The sequence below is a fragment of the Taudactylus pleione genome, unplaced genomic scaffold (assembly GCF_031769625.1).
Source record: "Taudactylus pleione unplaced genomic scaffold, aTauple2 ptg000162l, whole genome shotgun sequence".
Classification (NCBI taxonomy): Eukaryota; Metazoa; Chordata; class Amphibia; order Anura; family Myobatrachidae; genus Taudactylus; species Taudactylus pleione.
This window is the reverse complement of record NW_028284564.1, coordinates 13,816,749-13,841,696: the sequence shown is the minus strand read 5'-3', so window position 1 is coordinate 13,841,696 and position 24,948 is coordinate 13,816,749. Positions and strand designations below refer to the sequence as shown.

Genomic DNA, 24,948 nt, shown 5'->3' with positions numbered 1-24,948 from the left:
AGACATATATTTTGACAGGCCTGGAATAATCATGATGTCATGTCTAGGGCATCTGCTTTTCACAGTTATTCAATCTGTCAGATAGATCTACCACGTGGAGGGGTTAGAATGTCTGTAGATGAGTTGGGTGAATGTTTAGCATAACAGTTATCCAGGAATTTGGAATAACTGTTGTTTGTAGAAAATGTGTCTGGTTGTACAAGATTTGCTACCAATTTAATTTCAAATGGATCAATAAATTAAGTATATGGAACATACATGTAGATTACATGTTGTTATCACTATTTTTATTATTATTATTTTTATGATATGGTTTATTACAATTCTGGTACCATACATATATGCAACACTATATACATTATTTTTGTAATGCATAGGATTTGAGATATTAAAAAAAATAGAGATGCGTCTGTCCATGTGAAATGTAGTCAAGTCCTGTACCAGAGACTGATGTATGGAAGATTCTGGACAGTAATTTTGTGTGTGATACTTGGTATGACATGGAGATGAGTCTTTTATAGTACATAGTAACCTGGATATAGATTATTGTTACTAAAGTGTTGTACATTTTATCTGACTACATTGGGTTAATAGATTGTGTTTCCTGTGAACCACAAATAACACATATATGGGAGCAAAAAGAAACTCACTTTTTGGGGCACACTTATGCAATATGTAAGAAATTATGTCAATATTAATACTTCACTTTTAATAAATTTCCATTAAAAAAATATTTTACATATTTGTGGTCATTATTGACTTAGCAACCAAGTTCACACATATACATTTAAAATATTGTTTAAAGTAAAGCTAATAATCTAATAATAATAATAATCTGCTAATACATAATAGAGTGAAAATATTCTGAAAAAGTGATGACATGATCTCAAATATCTAAAATAATCGCAATCTATAATCGCTAAAGACCTATCTCGTAAGCAGAGGGGTACAAAGGGACAGTTACCTGTTCTGGTATCCGCTGCAGTAATTTGTGTAAAAGCAGTATATCAAAAACATCTCTTGGTTAAATACAATGGTAAAACTATGATGTATTCTACGGCACATCGGCAGCTGACACAATATGCAATGTGTAAATACGAGCAGTTTTTAATTTTATACAGCATGGCGGCTGTCCTCGCACAAATGCAAGAGATTAAATAAACGTCAGCAATATTTTAAACAAAGCATAAACAATGTGTTTTATGTGTCTCATAAAGCGTTTGTACTAACAAATTACATTTAATACATACAGAATCAGTTGATAGTCACATTACACGACATGTACTTATAAACGGCAGGGAGAAAGTCACTAAATCAGTAATTGGTGAATGCTTCAGGGGGTAAATAACCCTATTAGTATGTGTTTAAACAGGCAGACATAGGTGATAGATTGGTACCTGTTCACATATGTAATATATACCTCTGCTGGGAGCCGTCTTGCCTAGGTGTAGGGTGGCTGATGAGAGAGCCCTCACTGCTGGAAATAATTAGAATCCGATAACACGGGCAGCGCCACCTCTCATACTGAAGTTAGATGATTCCTGTTACTCATAGGGGCATATTCAATTGGGGGCAAGGTTTAGCTAGGTGAAAACCTTGCACCCAATTTTGGTTTACCGCGGCTTTGAGAGCTCCAAAAAAGTGGTCGCAGGCTTTTCAAAACAAAAAAACCCTGCGGTGAGTTAAAAAAATTAATGATATATATACTCAGCTGTCCCGGGTTCTCCAGTTGTGTCCGCTGCTCCTGGTGACCTCCCTTCATCTTTTCACTGGGGAGTGGGCTGCTGGGAGATGCGTTTCTGTCTGTGCCAGATACAATGGGAATACACTCATGGGGAAGGGGGGGGGAGTCACACATCGGGGGTTACTCTCCACACATACACACACACACACATGCACACACACACACACACACACACATTCACACACTCACTCATACATACTTACAAACACTCACTCATACATACTTACAAACACTCACTCATACATACTTACAAACACTCACACATTCTCACCCTGCCGCAGAAAACCCGGCTCCCGACGCTGGAGGAAGAAGACACAGCTTCGGAAGGTGAGTAATTAAGGACTAATTAAGCTAATTGGAAACCTCAAATTGCTTAAGTAGTCATTAGGAGTGCCGCCGGGGTCACAGAGCATTTCTCAACCGTTTTTACTAAAATATGGTTTCTCGCACCTAATTGAATACTCCCCATAGAGCATTGCAGGGCCCAAATGCATTGGGGAGGCTACCCGTGAGAATAAGTAGGGAGGTAGAAGATATGTAACCTTTTTCTAGTGGCATTCACCAGATTCCCTATGTAGCCCCTCAGCTGGCAGAGGACTTGTGCCTGTGAGACAAGGTCCCGTCTGGATTTAATGTACATTTAACTCTAAACCAAGCTTGATCACAAATCACCACATTTAACATGAAGCACCTCGCTAACCTCTGTGGAGCACATTTGAGTGAAATGTGTGGGGCACATATTTTACCTAAGAATCTGTAAACTGCTTGTTTTGATTCTTAAAGATAATAGTAAGATTAATGGAAGAAGTTAATGCAGTTTTTGCTCCCTATCAGCAAGTGCACTGAAACTAAGCTCCATAGCATACTTTAATGTCTATTTTTTATTTATTTTTTGGAACGGTATGTTTATTATAGATCCACACATAACACAACTAAATATTCATATAGAATGACATACGGTATCTCTGAAAATAGCAATAGAAATATTTCTATAGAAATATATAAGGGAAAAAAAGGAGAAAGGAGACAGCATGGCTAGAACTGTCAAAGACAAAGAATAGAGAGGGGGAAAGAATGAGGGAAATTAGGTGAATGGGTAACTAGCGTTGAAAAAGGACAATCAGGGGTCCTAAACCTCGTCAAAAGACTTGGAAGAATGATTAAGGATACTGTCATAAATTCCATACGCTGGACCGTCCAAACTCTAATAATTGATTGAAGGGAAGGGGGCGATAATTGCTTCCAGTCAGTTGACAGGTGTCCTCTGAGAGAATATGCCTATTTAATTTATTTTGGTGATAAGTGGCAACCGGGATAGATAAAGTTAAAAGAAAACATTTAGGATCCAGAGGTATCCGGGAGTTGAGTAATCAAAGCAATCAAATTCCTAATGTCTGACCAGAAACCAATAAGTTTCGGACAACTCCACCAAATGTGGAAGAAAGTGCCTTCTAACGAACAGCCAAGCCAGCATGTATCGGACGTATCGGGGAACATCTTTTTTTTAGTCAGGAGGGGACCAGATACCATCTATAGAGGATTTTGTAAACATTCTCCTTTATTCTAACGTAGATTGAGCTAGAAGCAGCCCTCTCTCTAATCTCCTCCCAATCATCAGGGTCAAGGGATTCACCCAGATCCCATTCCCAGGCCAACTCATGTGGGTCACGTGTAGACATTAAAGCTGAAGAAAGCTCTGAATATAGAGTCGATCAGACCAGCAGTGGAAAACTGACGCAGACACAACGACTCAACAGAGGTCAAAGGACGGTGAACCAGGCGATGTTTAACTATACAATGAAAATTCTGAAGTTGTGGATATTGGAAAAAATGTTTGGAGAGGATATGGAATTTAGACTGCTGATCAGCAAATGAGGGAAAGGAGGTGTGACGGATCAGATCGTTTACGTATCTAATACCGCCTGTTAGCCAAGGGAGAAAAGCTGAAGGTATCATTCCCTATAAGAGACTTTACTTTGCTGAACCCCCAAAAGCATATTTGTGAGCATTTCCACTGTTCAGGCCAACACGCTACACACAGTATACTGGGGCAGATGTATGAAGCTGTGGAAAGTGATAAAGTGCAGAGTGATAAATGACCAACCAATCCACTCCCACCCCTCATTTTTCAAACACAGCCTGTAACATGACAGTTGTGAGCTGATTGGTTGTCGTTTATCACTCTGCACTTTATCACTTTCCAGAGCTTCATACATTTGCCCCATTGTTCCATGTTTTAGTCATGGTCAAAAAAGTGCATTTTCCCCGAGTCACATTGTAGACAATAAAAGAAGCCTTGAAATAGCTTTTTCTTAAAATAAATAAATAAAACCTAACCACTGATATTTCAGATATATTTTAAAGAAATTTCCCTACTTTCAAAAGCATTGCTTATTCTTTGTAATTTAAGAGTCTGACACTCAATACGATGGAAAGGATGTGTTTCCAGTTTGCCACACACATTTTAGGCTATAAACACTGAGTGGCCAGATCGCATTGGGACCTGTTAAAGCAATCAGCAGATGAAAACATACATGAACTAATCGTGATCAGCTGTAGGCATGCCTGATAATGATCCGATTAATGTTGATTAGATCATACTCAGTTGGGTGTGGATTGAAAGAGCTGCAATATTTAGGTAGACAGTCAATAGCTCAACACCAAATGGGTCGGTAGGCTACTGGTAGCCCGTGTACACAGACAGATATATCTCGTCTGCCGTTCTGCACGCCCGATGCAATATATTTATAAACATCATGGCTCACAGATGTATTGTTTGTACACACCGGCCGAGAATCGAGATGATATATATCATCCGTCGGCTGTACTAACGATGTATCGTCCAGTGTGTCCCCAGCATGACTTGTACCAGCGAAACCAAAGGAATTAATTAATTGTTTTTTAAATATTTTGAGAACTTTCTACACTCTTCATTTGGAATGGAATTGAAGTTACCCTTTGTGTTTTTTGTAAAGGTTTTCATGAGAAGCTTGTTTTGAAAAAAATACTTTTATACAAAGCAAATTTAATTGAAGAGGAAATGGAAAATAAATTATTATATGAAAATATATTATTGTGTACAAAATAGGGAATCCATTTCTAGAACACCCCTATCAGGTCTCTCTAGTGAATCAATTGGTTTTATTCTCATTAATGTTGGTTCAGCAGGTATGCTCTAAGTATGCATTCTATTCCATCAATCGGAAACAACTGTATTAAGCAACAACGTATGGCACTTAGTATGCTTTAGCACCTGATCCACTAAAAATCTATTGTACTTACTGTACTGTACTTACTTAGTGCCTAGTTAGCTAGAAGTAAGGACATATTAATAGATATTGGCACTAATAGTGTTCATTGACAGTATGTCTCTGATGTTTCAGGGAATGTACAAACCGTAAAGGGGGAAGCCAGTGATGAAGATGAGGACACCGAGTACTTTGATGCCATGGAGGACGCACCAGCCTTTATCACAGTAACAACTGACCCAAAACAGCACAGGTAACATTACTGTGTTCTGGAAAGTTGCTAACAGCCATGTCTGTATTTGACAGCACACAAACATAGTATGACACACACATTAACAATTGTATTCTTTAGGGACATGTGTTCCCACTCTGTGACTTATCTTACCTTGCTGCTCTGATGTAAGCATGGTTATTGCTGTTATTTCAGCTATCTGACGGGATTGTGTTCGCACATCACAGGGTCTGACATCATTCTGTCACTAGTCAGACCTGATTTTCCTCTTAGTGCTACATTAGTGCATTGGCAGATATTTCTTGTATAGTACAAAATACTCAGCCAGAGAATTTTTAGAAAGCAACTGCTTGCTGGGTGTTCTGGTTTTCATTCACTAACTTGGCAGACTACCCTAATTATTATTATTATTCTTTGTTTATATGGCATCACAAGGGTATCGCAGCACTTTACATAGTAACTTATAGTACAAAACAATGCAGGGCAAAGACATGGTTTATAAACAATGCTGCATAAGCTATTATAAGACTCATATAAGCAGCAGGGTGTAAGTAACCAAGTGTTAGGTGCCCTTGTGGGGAGTTAGGACATTCCCCATGGGCAGTCTTCATTGCTTTATATGTCAGAGTGTTTACCCCTGGTGTAAAAGGAGAAACTGTATTTGTTTATTTACAGAATTCTACATTTACATAGTTCTATAACCTTATTCTCTTAGTTGAACTATTTAGTCCCTCTTATGCTCTAATAATGCTCCTACATACATAGTTTAGAATGTGGACACTTGTAACTAATAACCTCTTTTTCTTGCATCTCTGTTTGGTTCTGTAACTGTACAAATTACATTGAAACGGAATCTCTTTGCTTGGTGTGAATATTTTCTAGACGTAGAATATTTCTAGTGAAATACAACATTGCTCTCTATAATTGTGCACCAAAAAGTCTTTAAATGTCCAAATAATAGATTGGTCCAGTTTACAATTCAGTGGGAAACTCAAAATAGTGCATTAGAATGCAACCGCATCAAAATTCATTTTAAAGGAGGGGATTCAAATCTCAGCGATGTGTGATCATGATTTGCTGCTGTGCTTATCACATAGAATTGCGGTATGGGCTACAGTTATAAATAATAAAACTGGTGCTTTTGGTGGCCGCAAGGTACCTGCATTCCGCATGCTCCAACAGCATTTCACATCACTTCTAATTGAATTTACCTCTAATAGTATCAAGATACTATACCACATATTAGATACTGCAGTCATCTTCCTTCACTTGATGATGATGATGATTTGGTGTTTTAAATGTGTATTAAAAATCATAGAACATAGATAAAAGTCTGGAATGAACTGCAGCACTCATATTATGGTGTGGATACAGTTAATATGGGGGTACAAACAACAATGGGTGTTCTCCAATAACTAGCGAAGCTTGTCCAACTATAACAGGGAAACGCAAGCCTGTTGAGTACTCAGCTGACTTCCCTAGGATAATTGTGCTTACAAAAGGAAAAATGCCAAATGTAGTACCATATACTAAAGTATTATATTTCCCAACACACCCTGGCAGCCATTGACAGATTGGGTATGCTGGTACTACTTATTGCTGCCAGAGCATACTAGTGCTTGTAGAAGCACAATAAATATAATGTTCCCAGGACTGCTTTTTAAATACATAATTAGAAGCAATGGTGCTGTGATCCCACAGCAGCCTCCTCCGTTCCCGAATCGAATTCCAAATAAGAAAATAAGAGCAGTGAACCAGACAACACCTTATCTGACAGCTTTTCAAAGGCTTAAGCGAGCTGTTTTAATAAACGACTGGTGTATTCAGATTATGCACAACATGTCAACATTTTAGGGGCTTTGTGTTTTCAGCAGCTTCTAACAATTGAATTAAGTGTCAGTGCAGAAACTGAATTCAGCCTGTGTGGTCAAGTATTTTGCAACATGTGGCTTGGCGGGTATTAAGCTATAATTCTCAGCATGCCCACAATGTTGTTGAGTCCCGGGTTACTTAAGCTAGAATTTTACATCTTTAATATTTTTATTTTCGTAATGCATTTTCTTATTTGTCTTGGCAGGCGTTCTGGCAGTAATCACAGCAGTGCTAGTGGAAGTCATCCAGAAGACTGGCATCTAGAAGACAATGTAAGTTTATTAATCTTGGCAATTTCACAGAAACAAACAGTTTTTTTTTTATTTTACGGTTTCAAGAGAAATCTTGTAGCAAGATCAATAACACTATTCCCAAAGTATGTGCATATTTTATGTAATCCATATACTGAGTAGGTGTGAAGGTATAGTCATTGCACACGTAGGGATTAACCAAAAGAAAGTTGTGTTACATTAGAAGCTATTTTGACACATTTGGGCACTGATCATACACTACCGTTCAAAAGTTTGGGGTCACTTAGAAATTTCCTTATTTTTGAAAGTAAAGCACTGTTTTTTTCAATGAAGATAACATTAAATTAATCAGAAATACACTCTATAAATTGTTAAATGGTAAATGACTAAACTAGATGCAAAACGTCTGATTTTAAAGGAATATCTACATAGGTGTATAGAGGCCCATTTCCAGCAACCATCACTCCAGTGTTCTAATGGTACATTGTGTTTGCTAAGCGCGTTAGAAGACTAATGGATGATTAGAAAACCCTTGTGCAATTATGTTAGCACAGCTGAAAATGGGTTTGTTCGTTAGAAAAGCTATAAAACTGGCCTTCCTTTGAGCTAGTTGAGTATATGTAGCACCACATTTGTTGGTTCAGTTATACTCTAAAAATGGCCAAAAAAAGAGAACTTTCATGTGAAACTCGACAGTCTATTTTTGTTGTTAGAAATGAAGGCTATTCCATGAGAGAAATTGCCAAGAAACTGAACATTTCCTACAACGGTATGTACTACTCCCTTCAGAAAACAGGCTCTAACCAGAGTAGAAAGAGAAGCGGGAGGCCCCGGTGCACAACTGTGCAAGAAGACAAGTACATTAGAGTCTCTAGTTTGAGAAGTAGACACCTCACAAGTCCTCAACTGGCAGCTTCATTAAATGGTTCTCGCAAAATGCCAGTGTCAACGTCTACAGTGAAGAGGTGACTCCAGGATGCTGGCCTTCTAGGCAGAGTGGCAAAGAAAAAGCCATATATAGACTGGCCAATAAAAGGAAAAGATTAATATGGGCAAAAAAACACATATATTGGACAGAGGAAGATTGGAAAAAAGTGTTATGGACAGACGAATCAAAGTTTGAGGTGTTTGGATCACACAGAAGAACATTTGCGAAACGTAGAACAAGTGAAAAGATGCTGGAAGAGTGCCTGACGCCAACTGTCAAGCATGGTGGCGGTAATGTGATGGGCTGGGGCTGCTTTGGTGCTGGTAAAGTGGGAGATTTGTACAAGGTAAAAGGGATTTTGAATAAGGAAGGCTATCACTCCATTTTGCAATGCCATGCCAAGCCATACCCTGTGGACAGCGCTTGATTGGAGCCAATTTCCACCTCCAACAGGACAATTACCCAAAGCACACCTCCAAATTATGCAGGAACTATTTAGAGAAGAAGCAGGCAGCTGGTATTCTGTCTGTAATGGAGTGGCCAGCGCAGTCACCAGATCTCAACCCCATTGAGCCGTTTTGGGAGTAGCTTGACCATATGGTACACAAGAAGTGCCCATCAAGCCAATCCAACTTGTGGGAGGTGCTTCAGGAAGCGTGGGGTGATTTTTCTTCAGATTACCTCAACAAATTAACAGGTAGAATGCCAAAGGTCTGCAATGCTGTAATTGCTGCAAAAGGAGCATTCTTTGACGAAAGCAAAGTTTGAAGGATAAAACTATTATTTCAAATAAAAATCATTATTTCTAACCTTGCCAATGTCTTGACTATATGTTCTATTCATTTTGCAACTCATTTGATAAATAAAAGTCAGTTTTCATGTAAAACACGAAATTACCTGGGTGACCACAAACTATTGAACGGTAGTGTACGCAGGAAAGACGCATGTAACACAAAGAATATATCCATGTATCTGTTCAGTCAGACGCATCTCAAGATGGTCCAGTTTAAAATAGTGGCATTTGTATCAGGTGTTCTATACTTACTCCCAGTGGCGGATTGGGAACTAAAAGTGGCCCTGGAAAAATTTCTAGCAGTAATCTCATGTGGGCAACACCAAATTAACTGTAGGCGTAACCAACAGAGTAGGCAAGATTAGTACATCACTACATCTGTGTAAAGGTTGAGTGACAGAATATAGCAGGGATGGTATAAAAAATAATCTTGTGTGCACATACAAACGTAATGTAAACCACCCTATGCAGTGCTTGAGCACATTCATACTTTATACATTTATACATTATACATGTACTACTCAGGGATTGTCCATCTCATCAATTTACTGTAGTAGACAAAGCAACAGTAAAGGAATAGAATGACACTGTGTGCTCGGATATCCACAACATAGCATTAATTCACACGTACAGGATATTGAGAATGAGGATTATTACCCAAACTCTGTGTTCTAGTTTCATTGTTTCACACATTGGCATCATCCAGAATATGTTTAGACCCCATAATTCACAGTGTAGTGATCACCTTGTCCTCTTGTTATATAAATATAGTGGAAGCCTAACCAATTCCAAACGCAATACAGTGGTCTCTCCACGCTATATGTCTCGAGTGGTCCATCCAACAAAATTCCCTGTTGTCCGGCACTCTGATGCAGCCAAAAGTCGCACTACACTAACGTTTCATACATTACCTCCTTTTCATTCTTACCCTCCTATCTAGATATTCCTTTCTCTCCTGTTCCCAATTATCCTCCATTCTCTCTTTCTCCCTTTTCCTTCTGTTCTCCTTTCATCTTCTTTCCTGCTCCTTCTATCTGTCTTTTATGTCTTGCTCCTCTCTGGCTATCCTCCCTTTGTTCACACTCCAGGTCTCATCACTCATTTTACCTCTCAACCTGTACTACTTGCTCTCTCCATTTCCCTTGACAGCCGCATGCTTACACACTTTTCTGCTCAGTGATCTATACAAGTTCTTATTTATACACTATTATCTCAATATTCCAAGTTGTTCCTTTCTTGAAATTTTACAATTTTTTTTTTACTTGTTATATCTGTTCTCTCAGCTTTTCAGCTCTCCAACTTTAGCTTCCCCACATCAATCTTCCCATTCATTTCTTATTTTCTGCTTGCACCAATACACTTCTACCCCAGGTAAATGTTTATACCCTTACTACCACTTAGCCCCTCCCTTCTGCACAGTCCCAATGCCCTTCTTCTTCATCCCTCTTACGCATTTCTCCTCTACCACTTTCCCCAACATTTTGCTCACTTTGCCACCACCCACGCTGTGCACCCTTCTACCTTCCCCCATGTAGACACCTTCATGGTGTCCTATGCAGACTTCGTCCTGCCTTACTTACCCATTTCCTCTCCTTGCACTCTTCAGCCCTGTAGATTTCATCTCCCTGTCTGTTCCTGTCTCCCCAATATATTCCCCACCCATGATCTACTTACCCCAATTGCTCTCTTCCAAACTAAAATTATCTCCCTGTACTTTGAATACATTTAATTTTGTACCACTTTCCTCATTCCATGATTTCTAACTTTCTTTCACTCATTCAATTTTATGTTCAATGTGGTACCTGCTTCATTTTGCAGTGTCTGCACTGTGTGCAGCAGCGGCTCCCCTGTACTTAGGAGCTCATTCAGAGCCGCTCGCAAGCAGCCCGATGTTTGCACACTTAGCATGCGCCGCGACTGTCGTGTGCGAGCCCCGCTGCGTGACTGAAGTTCAGTTGCTACGGGGCTCGCAACAAAATGGGGCGGCTGTCGATGGTGAGTGACAGCTCGCCCCGTTTTTTGTGGGCGGGTAGGGGGGGTGCCGTTTGTTGGGCGGGCATACTGACATCACTACTGATGTCAGAAGTGGACTTCCTGCTCTATTAGAGCAGGGGGTCCACTCGGCCTTGCGGCAGCCTAGACCCTACCGCAGAGTGTTGTCGCAAGGCCGATGGTCGCGATAATCGCGATGGTCTCCTGGCCACTCGCACAAGCTGTGGGTGGTCTCCCACAGCTTTGCGAGCTGCCGGAGGAAAAAAAACCGCCCACAGACCCAACGAGCGGCCAGCGGCTGCAAGCGGGTCTGAATCAGGGCCTTAGCTCCTCAGCGTGTACCAGGTAACTATCTCACAGGCCGCTCTGCTTGCTCTCATAGGTGACGGCTGGGGCTGCCTGCCATTCGAGAAGTGGTGGTAGCCCACAGGTGCATCGGCCAACCGGGCAGCTTCCCGGAGAAGTCTACAGCCTTATCCGCCTCTTCTTACTCCCTACTATAAATTATATTAGAGATGAGTCTTGACAGCGCTAACGCTGTTATTCCCCTATTTGTATATAATATAATAATGTGATAATATATCATAACACAACAGAGAATATGGTCTAAAAATTGAAGGTTACATATTAAATAAAAAAAAAATTATTAAGTACAAACTAATAAATTGATAATAGTTGTCAAGCTGCAAACAACCAATCAGTTACTGAGCACTACTGATAATCCTCATCATTACATATCATTGTCCCAGCCTGCCAGCACCCAAAAGAGTTGTATATACTGATGCCTCCACATTGTAATTGGGTGGCAATTATGTGAACATGCCTTTACTGTAATCAGCCTACAGTTGCTTGTTCGCCTCTGTTCCACCTTTAGGCAATGTTAAGCTAAAAAACTGTATATGGATGGAAGTTTATGCACTTGTGTGAAGAAATAGGTATTTTACCCATAACAAATTAGTGCAGAGGTTCCCAAACAGTCCTCAAGGCACCCCAACAGTTCAGGTTTTTGAGATATCCATGGTTGAACATAGGTGACTTAATTAGTACCTCAGTCAATTTGATTTCACAACATGTTCAACCATGGATATTTCTAAAATCTGAACTGTTGGGGAGCCTTGAGGACCGCGTTTGGGAACCTCTAAATTAGCGTACATCCCACTCTAAATGGGCCCCCTTGTGTTCAAATCGTGCTCTTCTACATAGGGATCAATAATAAGAATGTGCGGATGTGTCCACTCCGTTTTCACCTTCATCCAGTGTACAAAAGGTGACTACAGCATGCGAGGGTATGCAGTCGGGAAGCCGGAGGACCTAATCCCGACAGCTGGCTTACTGACTGCTTTATCTCGGCGAGGGTTAAATGACAGGCGTCTAAATCTAGATGCCTGTCATTTTACCGACGCCGGGAGACCGGCGCCCCGGCATCCTGGGGGGGACTTAGGTTTAGGCAGCGGGGAAGGGGGAGTTAGGTTTAGGCATTTAGAGGGGGGATTAGGGTTAGGTACTGGGGGGGGGAGGTTAGGGTTAGGCACCCCAAAGGGAGGGTTAGGTGGTGGGAAATTAGGTTAGTTAGTACTTACCTTTAGACGATCGGGATTTCCACTGCTGCCAGCCTGCTGGTGTCAGGATTCATGTCCGGTTCTAAATCATACCGCTTTCACGAGGAACAAAACTTCCTGCGTGCATGTACATCTCTTTCCCGTCACATTTTTTTGATAATTAGCTTTGATTTGTCAATTGCAAAGCAAATGTGTGCTGGGTTGTCATGATTTTTTTGTAGCACATTTGAGCCATGTTCGTTTATAAGCCTGATTTCCAGAACTGTTTGATAACTTCTCTGCAACACACCTTCCCCCAGGTGTTCCATAGCTCACAAGAAGGCGGTTACTGTGGGTCTAAGCGCAAAGATCTCTTGCCTAAGAAAAGGAGAAGGACTCAAATTCCAGACAAACCAAACTACAGCCTTAATCTCTGGAGTATAATGAAAAACTGCATTGGCAAAGAGCTATCCAAGATCCCCATGCCTGTACGTGAGTTTTCAAGGCTGCTCCTTTTAAAGAAATGTACATTTGGGATACAGATGGAACGTGTATTTATTTATTTTTTATTAAAAATGACAGATATATATATTTAACTTTTTTCAAAGGACACATTCGTATACAGTGACAGAATACAAATACAAATCATAGAGGGAGGAAAAGGTAGGAAGAGGATAGGCTGAGCTAGATTAGGGGTGGGACAAGGGAACATAGACTATTGGTGATACGAATGTAGGGGGAGACCACGGCAAGTTAAAACCTCAGTTCTAGAGCGGTAGGGTTGGCAGAAAATAATATTAAGTGGTACTTAAAGGACAGAACTAGATTTGAGAGGAGCAAGTCCTACCTTCATTAAAAGCCAAGGGGACCAAACTATTTGTGAAAAATACGCTCTACCGTGGAGATTATGGGAAGATTCAATTAGCGCCAATAAATTATCTGGGGTGAAAAAGGGAGGTAGGTTGTCCTGCAGATAGAGGTGGGTTTAGTTGTTTCCAAAGGGAAGGGATAGCCAATTTGGCTGCAGCCAATACGTGGGAGAATCATTTTATGGAGTGTATATAAAGATTTGGGGGGGAATAAGAAAAGCGTAGCATCCACAGCTTGGGGAAATAGAGGTTTGTGGAACTTATCCCAAAACAAAACTATTGGTAATACACTTTGCATGCTATCTCTTTAATCAGTGTAGATATTGAGGTGTATGATATACTTTCGGTCTAGGACGCTGTATTTAAAATAGCAATTATATTCTATACAAAACATGCCTAGCTTTGTATTGTACTGAAAGCCCCTTTTAAATTAGCATCTGAATTTTCTGAAGTTGCAGCCGCCTTGAAAAACACCTCATAGTATATTTAGCCTCTGGTGAGACTGTGCCACTAGGAACAAATGCCATGACTGCTGTCAGATGTGTGGCCCTGTGCAGACATTTTTATTTATTCCCTTGTGCCAGTCAAAGTCACAGAAAATACAGCAATCCTCTACACTTGCTTCTGGTGTTCTCTCATAATTGCCATTCATTAACCTCTTCATTTTTAGAATCCCTTTCAAGTGTATGGTGAGATGTACTAAGAAAAGGCAATCTGATTGCAGTCTTATATGCATAAACACAAGATAATTGCCTTTGATATCAAATGCACATTATATACAATCTATTTTTGCATTTACCAATATGTTTGTGTGTAGTTGGCACGTTACATGTGTTTTATAGATTGGGTTTGGCTTTTGAAGAACATGTTATTCTCCTGTAAAAAAAAACAACTTTAATCTTGGTGATATTACAAGAAAATTATTTTGGAGAAGACTTTTAAGATCAGGGCTGTCCTATACCAGTCTATCTTGTGTTTTCATGGGAGGGAGTATCCTGTGCATTATGTATGTGGGTTCTTGCTTCCTGGCAACTATTAACGCTAGGGATGTGCACTGACCCCCGTGTTTTGGTTTTGGATCTGTATCTCCTTCAAGGTGTTGGATCTGGATTTGGTTTTGCAAAACCACCCTCAAGTGTTTTGGTTTTGGATTAAAAAAAAAAATAGATAAGTTTTAAAAACTGCTAAAATCATGTAATTTATGCAATCCAAAACCTGAAATTCGGTTTAAAATCCGAATTCCGAACCACAAAAAGATCAGAACCGTGACCCTTATTCACTCGGATCTCCTCAGGAGATCAGAACCACGACTCATATTTACCCGGATTCCCGAAATTCGGGTGGATCAGATTTCTGGAGAATCGCACATCTCTATTTAACACCTTTATTTGTGCTGTGTGCTCTGGCTGTTTATATGGCTTATGGCCCTTTAGCTATTTATTTTCAACTGCCCTATTCATGGATGTTGCACCTCAAGAAATATTAATATATTATGGGATCGGTATGTATGGTTGACATTCAGAATGTCAGCAATAAGAAAGTGGTCAGCGTTATGTTGAAGCTGGTATGCCAACATGGTTACAATGATTTACAGTGCATCTGGAAAGTATTCACAGCGCTTCACTTTTTCTACATTTTGTTATGTTACAGCCTTATTCCAAAATGGAATAAATTCATTTTTGTCCTCAAAATTCTACACACAATACTCCATAATGACAACGTGTAAAAAGTTTTGTTTTAGATTTTTGCAAATGTAATTTAAAAAAAACTAAGAAATCACATGTACATAAGTATTCACAGCCTTTGCTCAATACTTTTGTTGATGCACCTTTGTCAGCAATTACAGCCTCAAGTCTTTTTAAATATGATGCCACAAGCTTGGCACACCTATCTTTGGGCAGTTTAGCCCATTCCTCTTTGCAGCACCTCTCAAGCTCCATCAAGTTGGATTGGAAGCGTCGGTGCACAGCCATTTTCAGATCTCTCCAGAGATCAGTGGCATAACTACAGCCCCCGCAGATCCAGCGGTGGCTTGTGGGCTTGTGGGGCACTGTGGCTGCAGATTCCATGCGGACTGGCCGTCCACATGAAATCTGCAGAAAAAGGCCCTCCAAAAATGGTCGCCGCCTCGGAGGAGACAGATGCTAGAGGTCCTACTGGATCGCTAGCATCTGTTAGTCACCCAGGCAGGGCGGTAGTGCGGACAGTACATAAGTGCCGTCCGCACTACACTATTAGCATAACAAACACACAGCCACCGGCGCCGGCTGCTGTGTCTTTGTTTTAGCAGCCAATGAGAGTCAAACAGACTCTCATCGGCTGCTGCCCCCACTGGGCATCTTCTAGCTCCCGCAGTGGCTGATGGGAGAGCTCTCCCATCATGCAGAGTGGGCCGGCCCGGGAGGACGCCAGACAGAGGAGCTGATACCGGAGCGGGGATCAAGGTAAGTGGAGGTCTTTTTTTTTTGTGTGTGTGTGTGTCTATCTGGCCGGGGGGGGGGGGGGGGTAAAAACTACTGGGGCTCATTGCTGGGGGGGGTTAACTACTGGTACTGCTGGGGGAGTGACTACTACTGGGGGGCATTGCTGCGGGGGGGTTACTGGTACTGCTGGAGGGGACTACTACTGGGGGGGATTGCTGGGGGGGTTGCTACTACTTGTACTGCTGGTGGGGACTACTGGGGGCATTGCTGGGGTGGATTACTACTACTGGTACTGCTGCGGGGGACTACTGGGGGGCATTTCTGGGGGGTTACAACTACTGGTACTGCTGGGGGGGACTACTGGGGGCATTGCTGGGGGGGTTACTACTACTGGTACTGCTGGGGGGGACTACTGGGGGGCATTGCTGGGGGGGTTACTACTACTGGTACTGCTGGGGGAGACTACTGGGGGCATTGCTGGGGGGGTTACTACTACTGGTACTGCTGGGGGGGACTACTGGGGGGCATTGCTGGGGGGTTACTACTACTGGTACTGCTGGGGAGGACTACTGGGGGGCATTGCAGGGGGGTTACTACTACTGGTACTGCTGGGGGGGACTACTGGGGGCATTGCTGGGGTGGATACTACTACTGGTACTGCTGGGGGGGACTACTGGGGCCATTGCTGGGGGGATTTACTACTACTGGTACTGCTGGGGGGCATTGCTGGGGGGTTACTACTACTGGTACTGCTGGGGGGATTACTACTGGGGGGCACTGCTGGGGGGTAACTACTGGGGGCACTGCTGGGTGGGACTACTACTGGGTGCACTGCTGGGTGGGACTGCTACTAGGGGTACTGCTGGGGGGACTACTACTGGGTGCACTGCTGGGGGGGACTGCTCTTGGGGGCATTGCTGGGGGGGACTACTACTGGGGGCATTGTTGAGGGGGAGGGGACTACTACTGGGGGCATTGCTGTGGGGGGCTACTACTGGGGGTACTGCACTGGTGGGACTACTACTGGGGGCACTGCACTGGTGGGACTACTACTGGGGGAATTATATAAGGGACACTGCATAGGGGGACCACTACCTGGGGCACTATATAAGGGACACTGCATAGGACAATGAGCAGGTAATTTAAAAGTAAATAGAAGCCTTACTGTGGGGTATAAAATGGTGTCAGGGGGCAAATGTGTAAGTGCCACTTTGGTAATAGACATTACAGTGTGCGGCATAATGTGTAATGGGCATTATGGTGTGTAGAATAATGTGTAAGGGGCATTACGGTGTGTGGTATAATGTGTAAGGGGCATTACTACAAGGAGGAAAAATACTGCAAACTGTCTAGGGGGGTGGGGCACATTTTTAACTTTTGCACTTGGAGCCAAATTGCGTATAAATGGCCCTGTAATTATTTTACCAAAATGCCATGGTTTGGGCGTCAGAAATATTTTTGGCAAGGGAGGAGCAAAATTTATAGTTACGCCACTGCCAGAGATGTTCAGTCGGATTCAAGTCTGGGCTCTGGCTGGGCCACTCAAGGACATTCACAGAGTTGTCCTGAAGCCACTACTTTGATATCTTGGCTGTGTGCTTAGGGTCGTTGTCCTGCTAAAAGATGAACCATCGCCCCAGTCTGAGGTCAAGAGCGCTCTGGAATTGATTTTCATCAGGATGTTTCTGTACATTGCTGCATTCATCTTTCCCTCTATCCTGACTAGTCTCCCAGTTCCTGCTGCTGAAAAACATCCCCACAGCATGATGCTGCCACCACCATGCTTCACTGTAGGGATGGTATTGACCTGGTAATGAGCGGTGCCTGGTTTCCTCCAAACATAACGCCTGGCATTGATGCCAAAGAGTTCAATCTTTGTCTCATCAGACCAGAGAATTTTGTTACTCATGGTCTGAAAGTCCTTCAGGAGCATTTTGGCAAACTCCAGGCGGGTTGCCATGTGCTTTTTACTAAGGAGTGGCTTCCGTCTGGCCACTCTACCATACAGGCCTGATTGGTGGATTGCTGCAAAGATGGTTGTCCTTCTGGAAGGTTTTCCTTTCTCCACAGAGGAATGCTTTAGCTCTGACAGAGTGACCATCGGGTTCTTGGTCACCTCCCTGATTAGGGCCCTCCTCCCCTGATCGCTCAGTTTAGACGGCCGGCCAACTCTAGGAAGAGTCCTGGTGTTTCCGAACTTCTTTCATTTACGAATGATGGAGGCCACTGTGCTCATTGGGACCTTCAAAGCAGCAGATATTTTTCTGTACCCTTCCCCAGATTTGTGCCTTGAGACAATCCTGTCTCAAAGGTCTACAGACAATTCCTTGTCTATAGACAATTCTGACAGTGCATGTTAGAACTTGGTTTGTGCTGTGACATGCACTGTCAAGTGTGGGACCTTATATAGACAGGTGTATGCCTTTCAAAATCGTGTCCAATCAACTGAATTTACCACAGGTGGACTCCAATTAAGCTGTAAGAACATCTCAAGGATGATCAGTGGAAACAGGATGCACCTGAGCTCAATTTTGAGCTTCATGGCAAAGGCTGTGAATACTTACGTACATGTAATTTCTTAGGGGTTTTTTTAAAATTAAATTTGCAAAAATCTCAAAAAATTTTTTTACACATTGTCATTATGGGGTATTGTGTGTACAATTTTGAGGACAAACATTAATTTATTCCATTTTGGAATAAGGCTGTAACATAACAAAATGTGGAAAAAGTTAAGCGTGGTGAATACTTTCCGGATGCACTGTACATTGCATTACTGCTATGTCAGCTTTAAACATGATGGTAAAGCATCAAGTTTAAAGTTCTAAAGTCATATCAGTTACAGCACAAGGCTTTATATTGCATTAGTACCATGACGGCGTGCCGGGTTCGACATAACACTGTCCCCTTTCTCATTGTTGACATTCTGAATGTCAATATAACTATACATCCCATCCAATATTGTATATTGCTGACCCGCTGGGTTATGGCCATCTTTGCTGCATTGAAGTGACTTCTGTTATCTGAGCCCATCTCTGCTCTTGTTTTTTCTTCTTCTGTGACCTGCACAGAAGAATTTCATTTAAAAAAATGTCTCGGAGGCCTCCAACTTTGAATAATCAGTTGTAATGAGGTGGTGATGTTTCTAGTAGCATACGTCTAGCTCTTCTATGATACCATACTAAATCTGCAATGTCAATACACATTTTCTGACCAGCAGTCACAGTTTTAACTTACTGTGCCAATCACTCTACTCACAGTGTTCCATTTGTATAATATAAATTAAATAACAGAAAAAAACTGATAAAGTGAGTCATTGATAAATGTTTATAATATATTATCGATGCACACATTTTCGTAAAATATATCTAGCATAGCAATATTCTGTTTGAATGCTTGTTCTACAAGAATATACATAGCACAAGATGTACAATGCATACCTCCCAACATTTGACTACAAGCAGTTGGGACAGCTGTGCGCCGGAGGCGTGTGCGCTCCCGAAAAGGGGCGTGGCCTACATGTAAAGGGGCATGGCCTGGCGGCACGCCCTGTTTACATCACTAAGGGGCGTGGAGATGCTGGGCTGCCCCCGGGCTTCCTCCCTGTACTGTGAATAGATGCTGTGCGCATGCGCACAGCATCTATTCTCGCTCTACATACATGGTGCCGTGCCAACCAAGAAGATAATACTGACTGCACTTTTTTAACTCTAAAATGCAAGCACAACAATAAGGGGTACATTTACTAGTGTGCGGGTTTTTAGAAGTGGAATTGTTGCGAATAGCAACCTATCAGATTCTAAGAAGATAATATATCTTCTAGAAGGTGCTAGATAAATGAGAAGTAGAATCTGATTTGTTGCTATGGGCAACATCACTTCTAAAATCCAGCACTTTAGTAAATGAGAAGTAGAATCTGATTGGTTGCTATGGGCAACATCACTTCTAAAATCCAGCACTTTAGTAAATATACCCCTAAGTCTTTGTTTATTACTGTGAATGAGTGTAGTTATACAGTCATATTACCTACTTTTAGGAGGTCCAAGGGTCATACATGGAATGTGTGAATTGTGCCTTCATGATGTCTGAAGGGTGTCCAACTCTGCTGGGAGCCTGGAAGGACTGTAGTTTGTAGTCTGCAGACATTTAGGGGTGTAGGCAAGTATGACTACAGCACTGCTAGGAATGGACTGCTAACAATTACAACATAATATAGTAAAAATAAAATCAATAATTGTACAAAAAGAAATATCATTTTACAGAAATTTACACCAAAGAAATAAAGTTAAGATATACCTGGCTCTCCTTCTTCCTTGTATTGAACTACGCACTAATAAGAACAAATGCGCTTTTCCGACAGTGCATGAAAATTCATGCACAACGATGGAAACTTTGCTGGGCTTTTAACTTAAGATGTAGCCTCGGAAAGCCTTCAATTATTCCTTCTTCTCCTGTTTGCAGCTGATGAATAACTCACACACATGCTAGATGTAAAGTAAAACTTCATAAAACGCCTTGGGGAATATCTCTAATAAGGCAGACAAGGTCACTTGCAGAGGTTCTTTTTGGAGGTGAGTATGACAACTAAACAGCATGGTTCCTTTTTAATTTAGAGGATTTATTGCATTTGGGACCAATGAACAGGCTGCGTAAATGAAATATTTCAGACAAATATAAAAGTGAGATTTCTGCAGTGTAGATGGGAAATTTGATGAGCTCAGTGAACTAATTTTTAAGTCCTATTTTAAGCCCTATCAGTGTATTTCTGTCTTTTGTTAATTCCTGGATGGGAAACTTGTACTGCCTGTGTGAATGTGTATGGTTTTATTTAAACATTGAGGAAGGATATCTGTTCTTGATTTATTATCATCAGGTAATAGGGCTGTTTTTCTGTTGTTGCTTATCAGAACACTGACTATTAATTAAAAATGTCTGCCACCAACAAATTTGTTTCAAGAGCTGAACTCTTACACAAAGCTGGGCATGGTAACTCCTTGCCTTCTCTTTAAGTCAGCCATAGTTATCATTGATCAAATAATAACTGCATTACAATGATGCAACTCTTGTACTAGGCAGAGCTGTCTAGCATGTGAATTCTCTAAGAACACAGAGACAGAACATTACTAAATAAGGTAATACAATGTTTAATATATAAAATAAATAATAATAATACTGTACTTGGCATACAGCGTTAAAATTAAAATAAGGTAATGTAAAAATATAACGGAATAAACTGAAAACTCATTTTCTTGTAGATTCATCTAGGAAAGCTTGGAAAAGTGGACAAAACTTCAATATGAAACAGACCCCTGATAAATTATAAATACTAATCTCATACAGGGGCCTATTCATCATCGCAGGCCATATGGCCTCAAATGATGAAGTATTGAACTCGCAGCGGGGGAAACGTGATACTGGAGCAATTCATCGTTGCTTCGGTGAGCAGTGGTGTAAATTCATCCCAGATGCCCGGAGGCAAATTATAATTTGGTGTACCCTCCTGTCACTGCCGATGACACTGTAACGTAGCGTTTTGCATGCAGATACAGTCGCAGTGGCACATAGAATAATGGCATACCACAGATGATCTGCAGAAGCAGCTTGTGTCCCCACCTCCCATGCCCTCTTACCTGCAGCTTCTTTCGATGCATCCTTATTGACATCCAGCTCCTGGAAGAAGATCTGCAGCTGCGCTTATCCCAGGGACAGCCACTCAGGACTCTGCTGCAGCTAGGGCTGCTGCCAGGGAGGAGTGGGATGGAGAGTTGTGGGTGTGGGGGGCAGGACTCTGCTGCATGGATCCACGGCTAGGGCTGTCGCCAGGGAGGAGTGGGGCACTGAGTTGTTGGTAAGTAAATGCGCCAGGACTGCTGCATGGGTCAGAGCCGAGGCTAGGGCTGCCGCCAGGGAGGAGTAAGACAGAGAGTTGTGGGTAAGGGGGGTGCCGGACGTGTCGCACCTCGGGTCACGCATGCGTTAAGCCGCCGAGGAGGTGGTGAGGAGTCGACGGAGTGATCAGCCCGGATCCCTCTTCTCATCCCCTTAACTCCTTCCCACAGGAAGGAGCGGGGATCCGAGAACAAGCGCCGTCTGAAGATGGCGCTTGTTCTCGGAAGCAAACTACGAAAACTTTCAGTTTTTGGAGTTTGTTGAATATCAGGGGGTCCATTTGGGACCCCTGATGATGAATAGCCCGGTAACCTAACTATGCGGAAACTAGCGTTTCCAAATGGTTACCGGGCCATTTATCGTAGTACATATAGACACTTATGAAATACAGTATGACAGTATTCATTCTATTGAGAACAATATGCTATTACTATATGGTCACTAACAAGTTAGTATTCCATTTTGGCATGTGTTATGGGCCTGTCTTGACTGAATGATTATACAGTATATTGAACCCAGTTTGAATTATGACTATTATATCTTTGATGCACTTCTTTTCTATATTATGATATAGGCTGCGTGGGATTTTACAGCTTGTGTCCTATTTAGGAATTCAAAAGAACTGTACATCTGCTCAACCCTCTGGATCCTGGATGTGTGTCCTAAGCATTAACTCCAAAGCTGTGGTGAATCCAGTCACACTCCAAAGTCTCCAAAGCTGTGGCAAAGCCAACCAGTCTGTCTAGTTAACACTACAGATGTGTCCAGCTACATCTTTGCCTATCGTGCTACAAACGTGTGCACGCATTGCGCCATGCAATTACCCACAGCAGCATACGCTACTGTATGCTATGGCGTGCACTGCAATCGCACCATGCAATCCTATGGAGGCGCAGGTGCAAACGAAGCACACATATGCGCTCATGGGCGCAATCCTCGTGCCATGTACAGGCACGGTCAAATATTACATCTAGGTCAGATGAAGCAGGGCAAATGGATAGGTGTACACATGTTATATAATGGGGGGGAGGAGAACAAGTATCAATATATGCATCATTTTATTATACTAACTTGTACTTAAGCCTCAAACGTAACATAATTTATGACAATTCCCATGCGAAAAAATAATGAAGCAATTTTTTATGGAATTACTTCTGCTATTGCCAACTTCACATAGTTGAATGATTGTGGGAACTAATGCCCCTGTGATCCTTGTTATATAGGTGATCCCATGCTTTGCATTGGGAAGCTTTTATATGCAAGACAGCGGTGGCCCTTACATATTTAGTACAAAGTCTTATTTCCAGAGACGACACCTGTTTTGACAGGAGTTGGGGCTTTTCGCAGTTTATAAATGGTGTCCTCGATGTCTTAAGTTGCCAGTGTAATGTAATACATTACATAAACATGGAGTTTGTAGCATCCAGAAAACCTTGCCAAATGAAAACTTCAGTTGAAGAAAAACGGTGCTGGCTAAAGTGTAGTAATTACAAATTACATACTTGGGTGGTTCCTCCTCCAAACAATTTGATTGGCTTACAAACACCTACCTGCACCATTTACGACACCCATGTACAGAGCCATGACCTACCCATTCGGGTGACGTTTATTGATTTGGTGGCAGTGGCCTAAAGTAGGCCAACTGTAAAATCTTAAATATTTGGAGGTATTAGTTAATCAAACCCATTATTTTATGTTTCAGAGTTTTGTCTGGCAGGGGGCTTTGGCTGCGCGCGTTGTTGTGCGGCCCTGTTGTCACTCTGCGCTGGTGAGGCCTGGCGGCGTCTCCGTTCCGTTTGGCATGGGCGCCGCCATCTTGCCTTATGGCCATGTGATGCGGCTGGCCAGTCCTGGTGAGTCACATGTTCCCTCCGGCCAGTAACAGCATGGCATGGGGTATTTAGGAAGGGTCAGTGCCTTCCTTCTTTGCCAGTGCAACGTGTATCTCAGCCTAGCTGAGAGGGAGTTCTCTGTGCTTTCCTGTTCCTGTGAATTCGCTGTCTGCCAGTCTGCCTGTCAGCTCCTAGTTCCCACTGGACTACCCTGCTACCTCCACCACCCTTGCCCATACCTGAGTGCCTGAGCCTGCTGACATCCTGCACTTCAGTTCACTACCTGCAAACCTGGCTTGATTATTTTCAGTTCACTACCTGCAAACCTGGCTTGATTATTTTCAGTTTCACTACCTGCACACCTGGACAGCTCTAATTGTTTCTACCTGGACATTAACCCTTTTGCTCCCACCACAGAACTCTTGTGCACATTTATATTTTCCTGGACTTTTATTTACTGCCACATTATATGTCTACTCAAGCACTTATTAAAAATCCTAGTTTTATTTACAAATCTGCTTCTGTGTTCGCTCCTGCTACCACCCCGGGTCCACAAACAACCCAGAACATAACACATTCAGGCAGAACTATTTATATTCATCATTGCAACACGACACTGTTCTGGTCCTGAGCAAGCCTGCTCATTGTGACCTGTTTAGAGAGAAGGCTTCTTGTAAATAAATGTCAAATCACTGTCACATAAGATGGAAAATGCAAAATCATTCTGTGCAAGAAATGCTTGCTAGTATATTCAGAAGATGTATCTGTCATGTATGTATTTGTATGAGGAGAACCTGTATATATCTCTCTCTTTTATTTATTACATTTTTTTAATGAATTGTCCTATCCACATATTTTGCTGCCAAATCAATGAGCTTGTTTCAGCTGTTATTTATGGGTTCAGTGGAAATGTGTTTCTGTTGCTAAATCTCTGCATCATAAGCTTTTTCTCAGTCATTATTTACCTGTAGCTACATAACTTATAACATGCTTGAATGGATTAGTTTATTGCACAGCTGTTACCAGGTATCAGCGTGAAGGGATTTTTGCGCGTCATCCGTGTATGTGACCAGGTTGCAGATAGGACAGTTTGTGCCATTTCACAGGGAATGAAGAATCCTCACTGCGTCGCTCATCCCCTGAGGATTTCTATGTGTCAGAGCGCTGAATGGCCAGACAACTTGGAAGTCAGAAAAATCAAAGAATGTTTATCGATTCAGATGTGCATCAGGATAGTTCTGTGCAGGTTTTGAAGATTATAGGCAGAAATATGGAATTGGTCATGTAGTAAACGATCTCTGTAATGACAGTATATGAAAGTAAGCGGAGATTACAGCAAT

The 24,948-nt window shown here is 41.9% G+C and overlaps 1 protein-coding gene across 4 annotated transcripts in view; it reads left to right on the top strand.

Moving 5' to 3' along the window:
* Positions 1-24,948, top strand: part of OSBP2 (oxysterol binding protein 2) — a 363,838-nt gene that overhangs the window by 298,273 nt on the left and 40,617 nt on the right. For all 4 annotated transcript variants that reach the window (XM_088475122.1, XM_088475123.1, XM_088475125.1 and 1 more), the window contains 3 exons: positions 5,128-5,245; positions 7,302-7,368; positions 12,919-13,086. In XM_088475122.1, the coding sequence (XP_088331248.1) occupies positions 5,128-5,245; positions 7,302-7,368; positions 12,919-13,086 (353 nt within the window). The remainder of the gene's footprint in view (positions 1-5,127; positions 5,246-7,301; positions 7,369-12,918; positions 13,087-24,948) is intronic.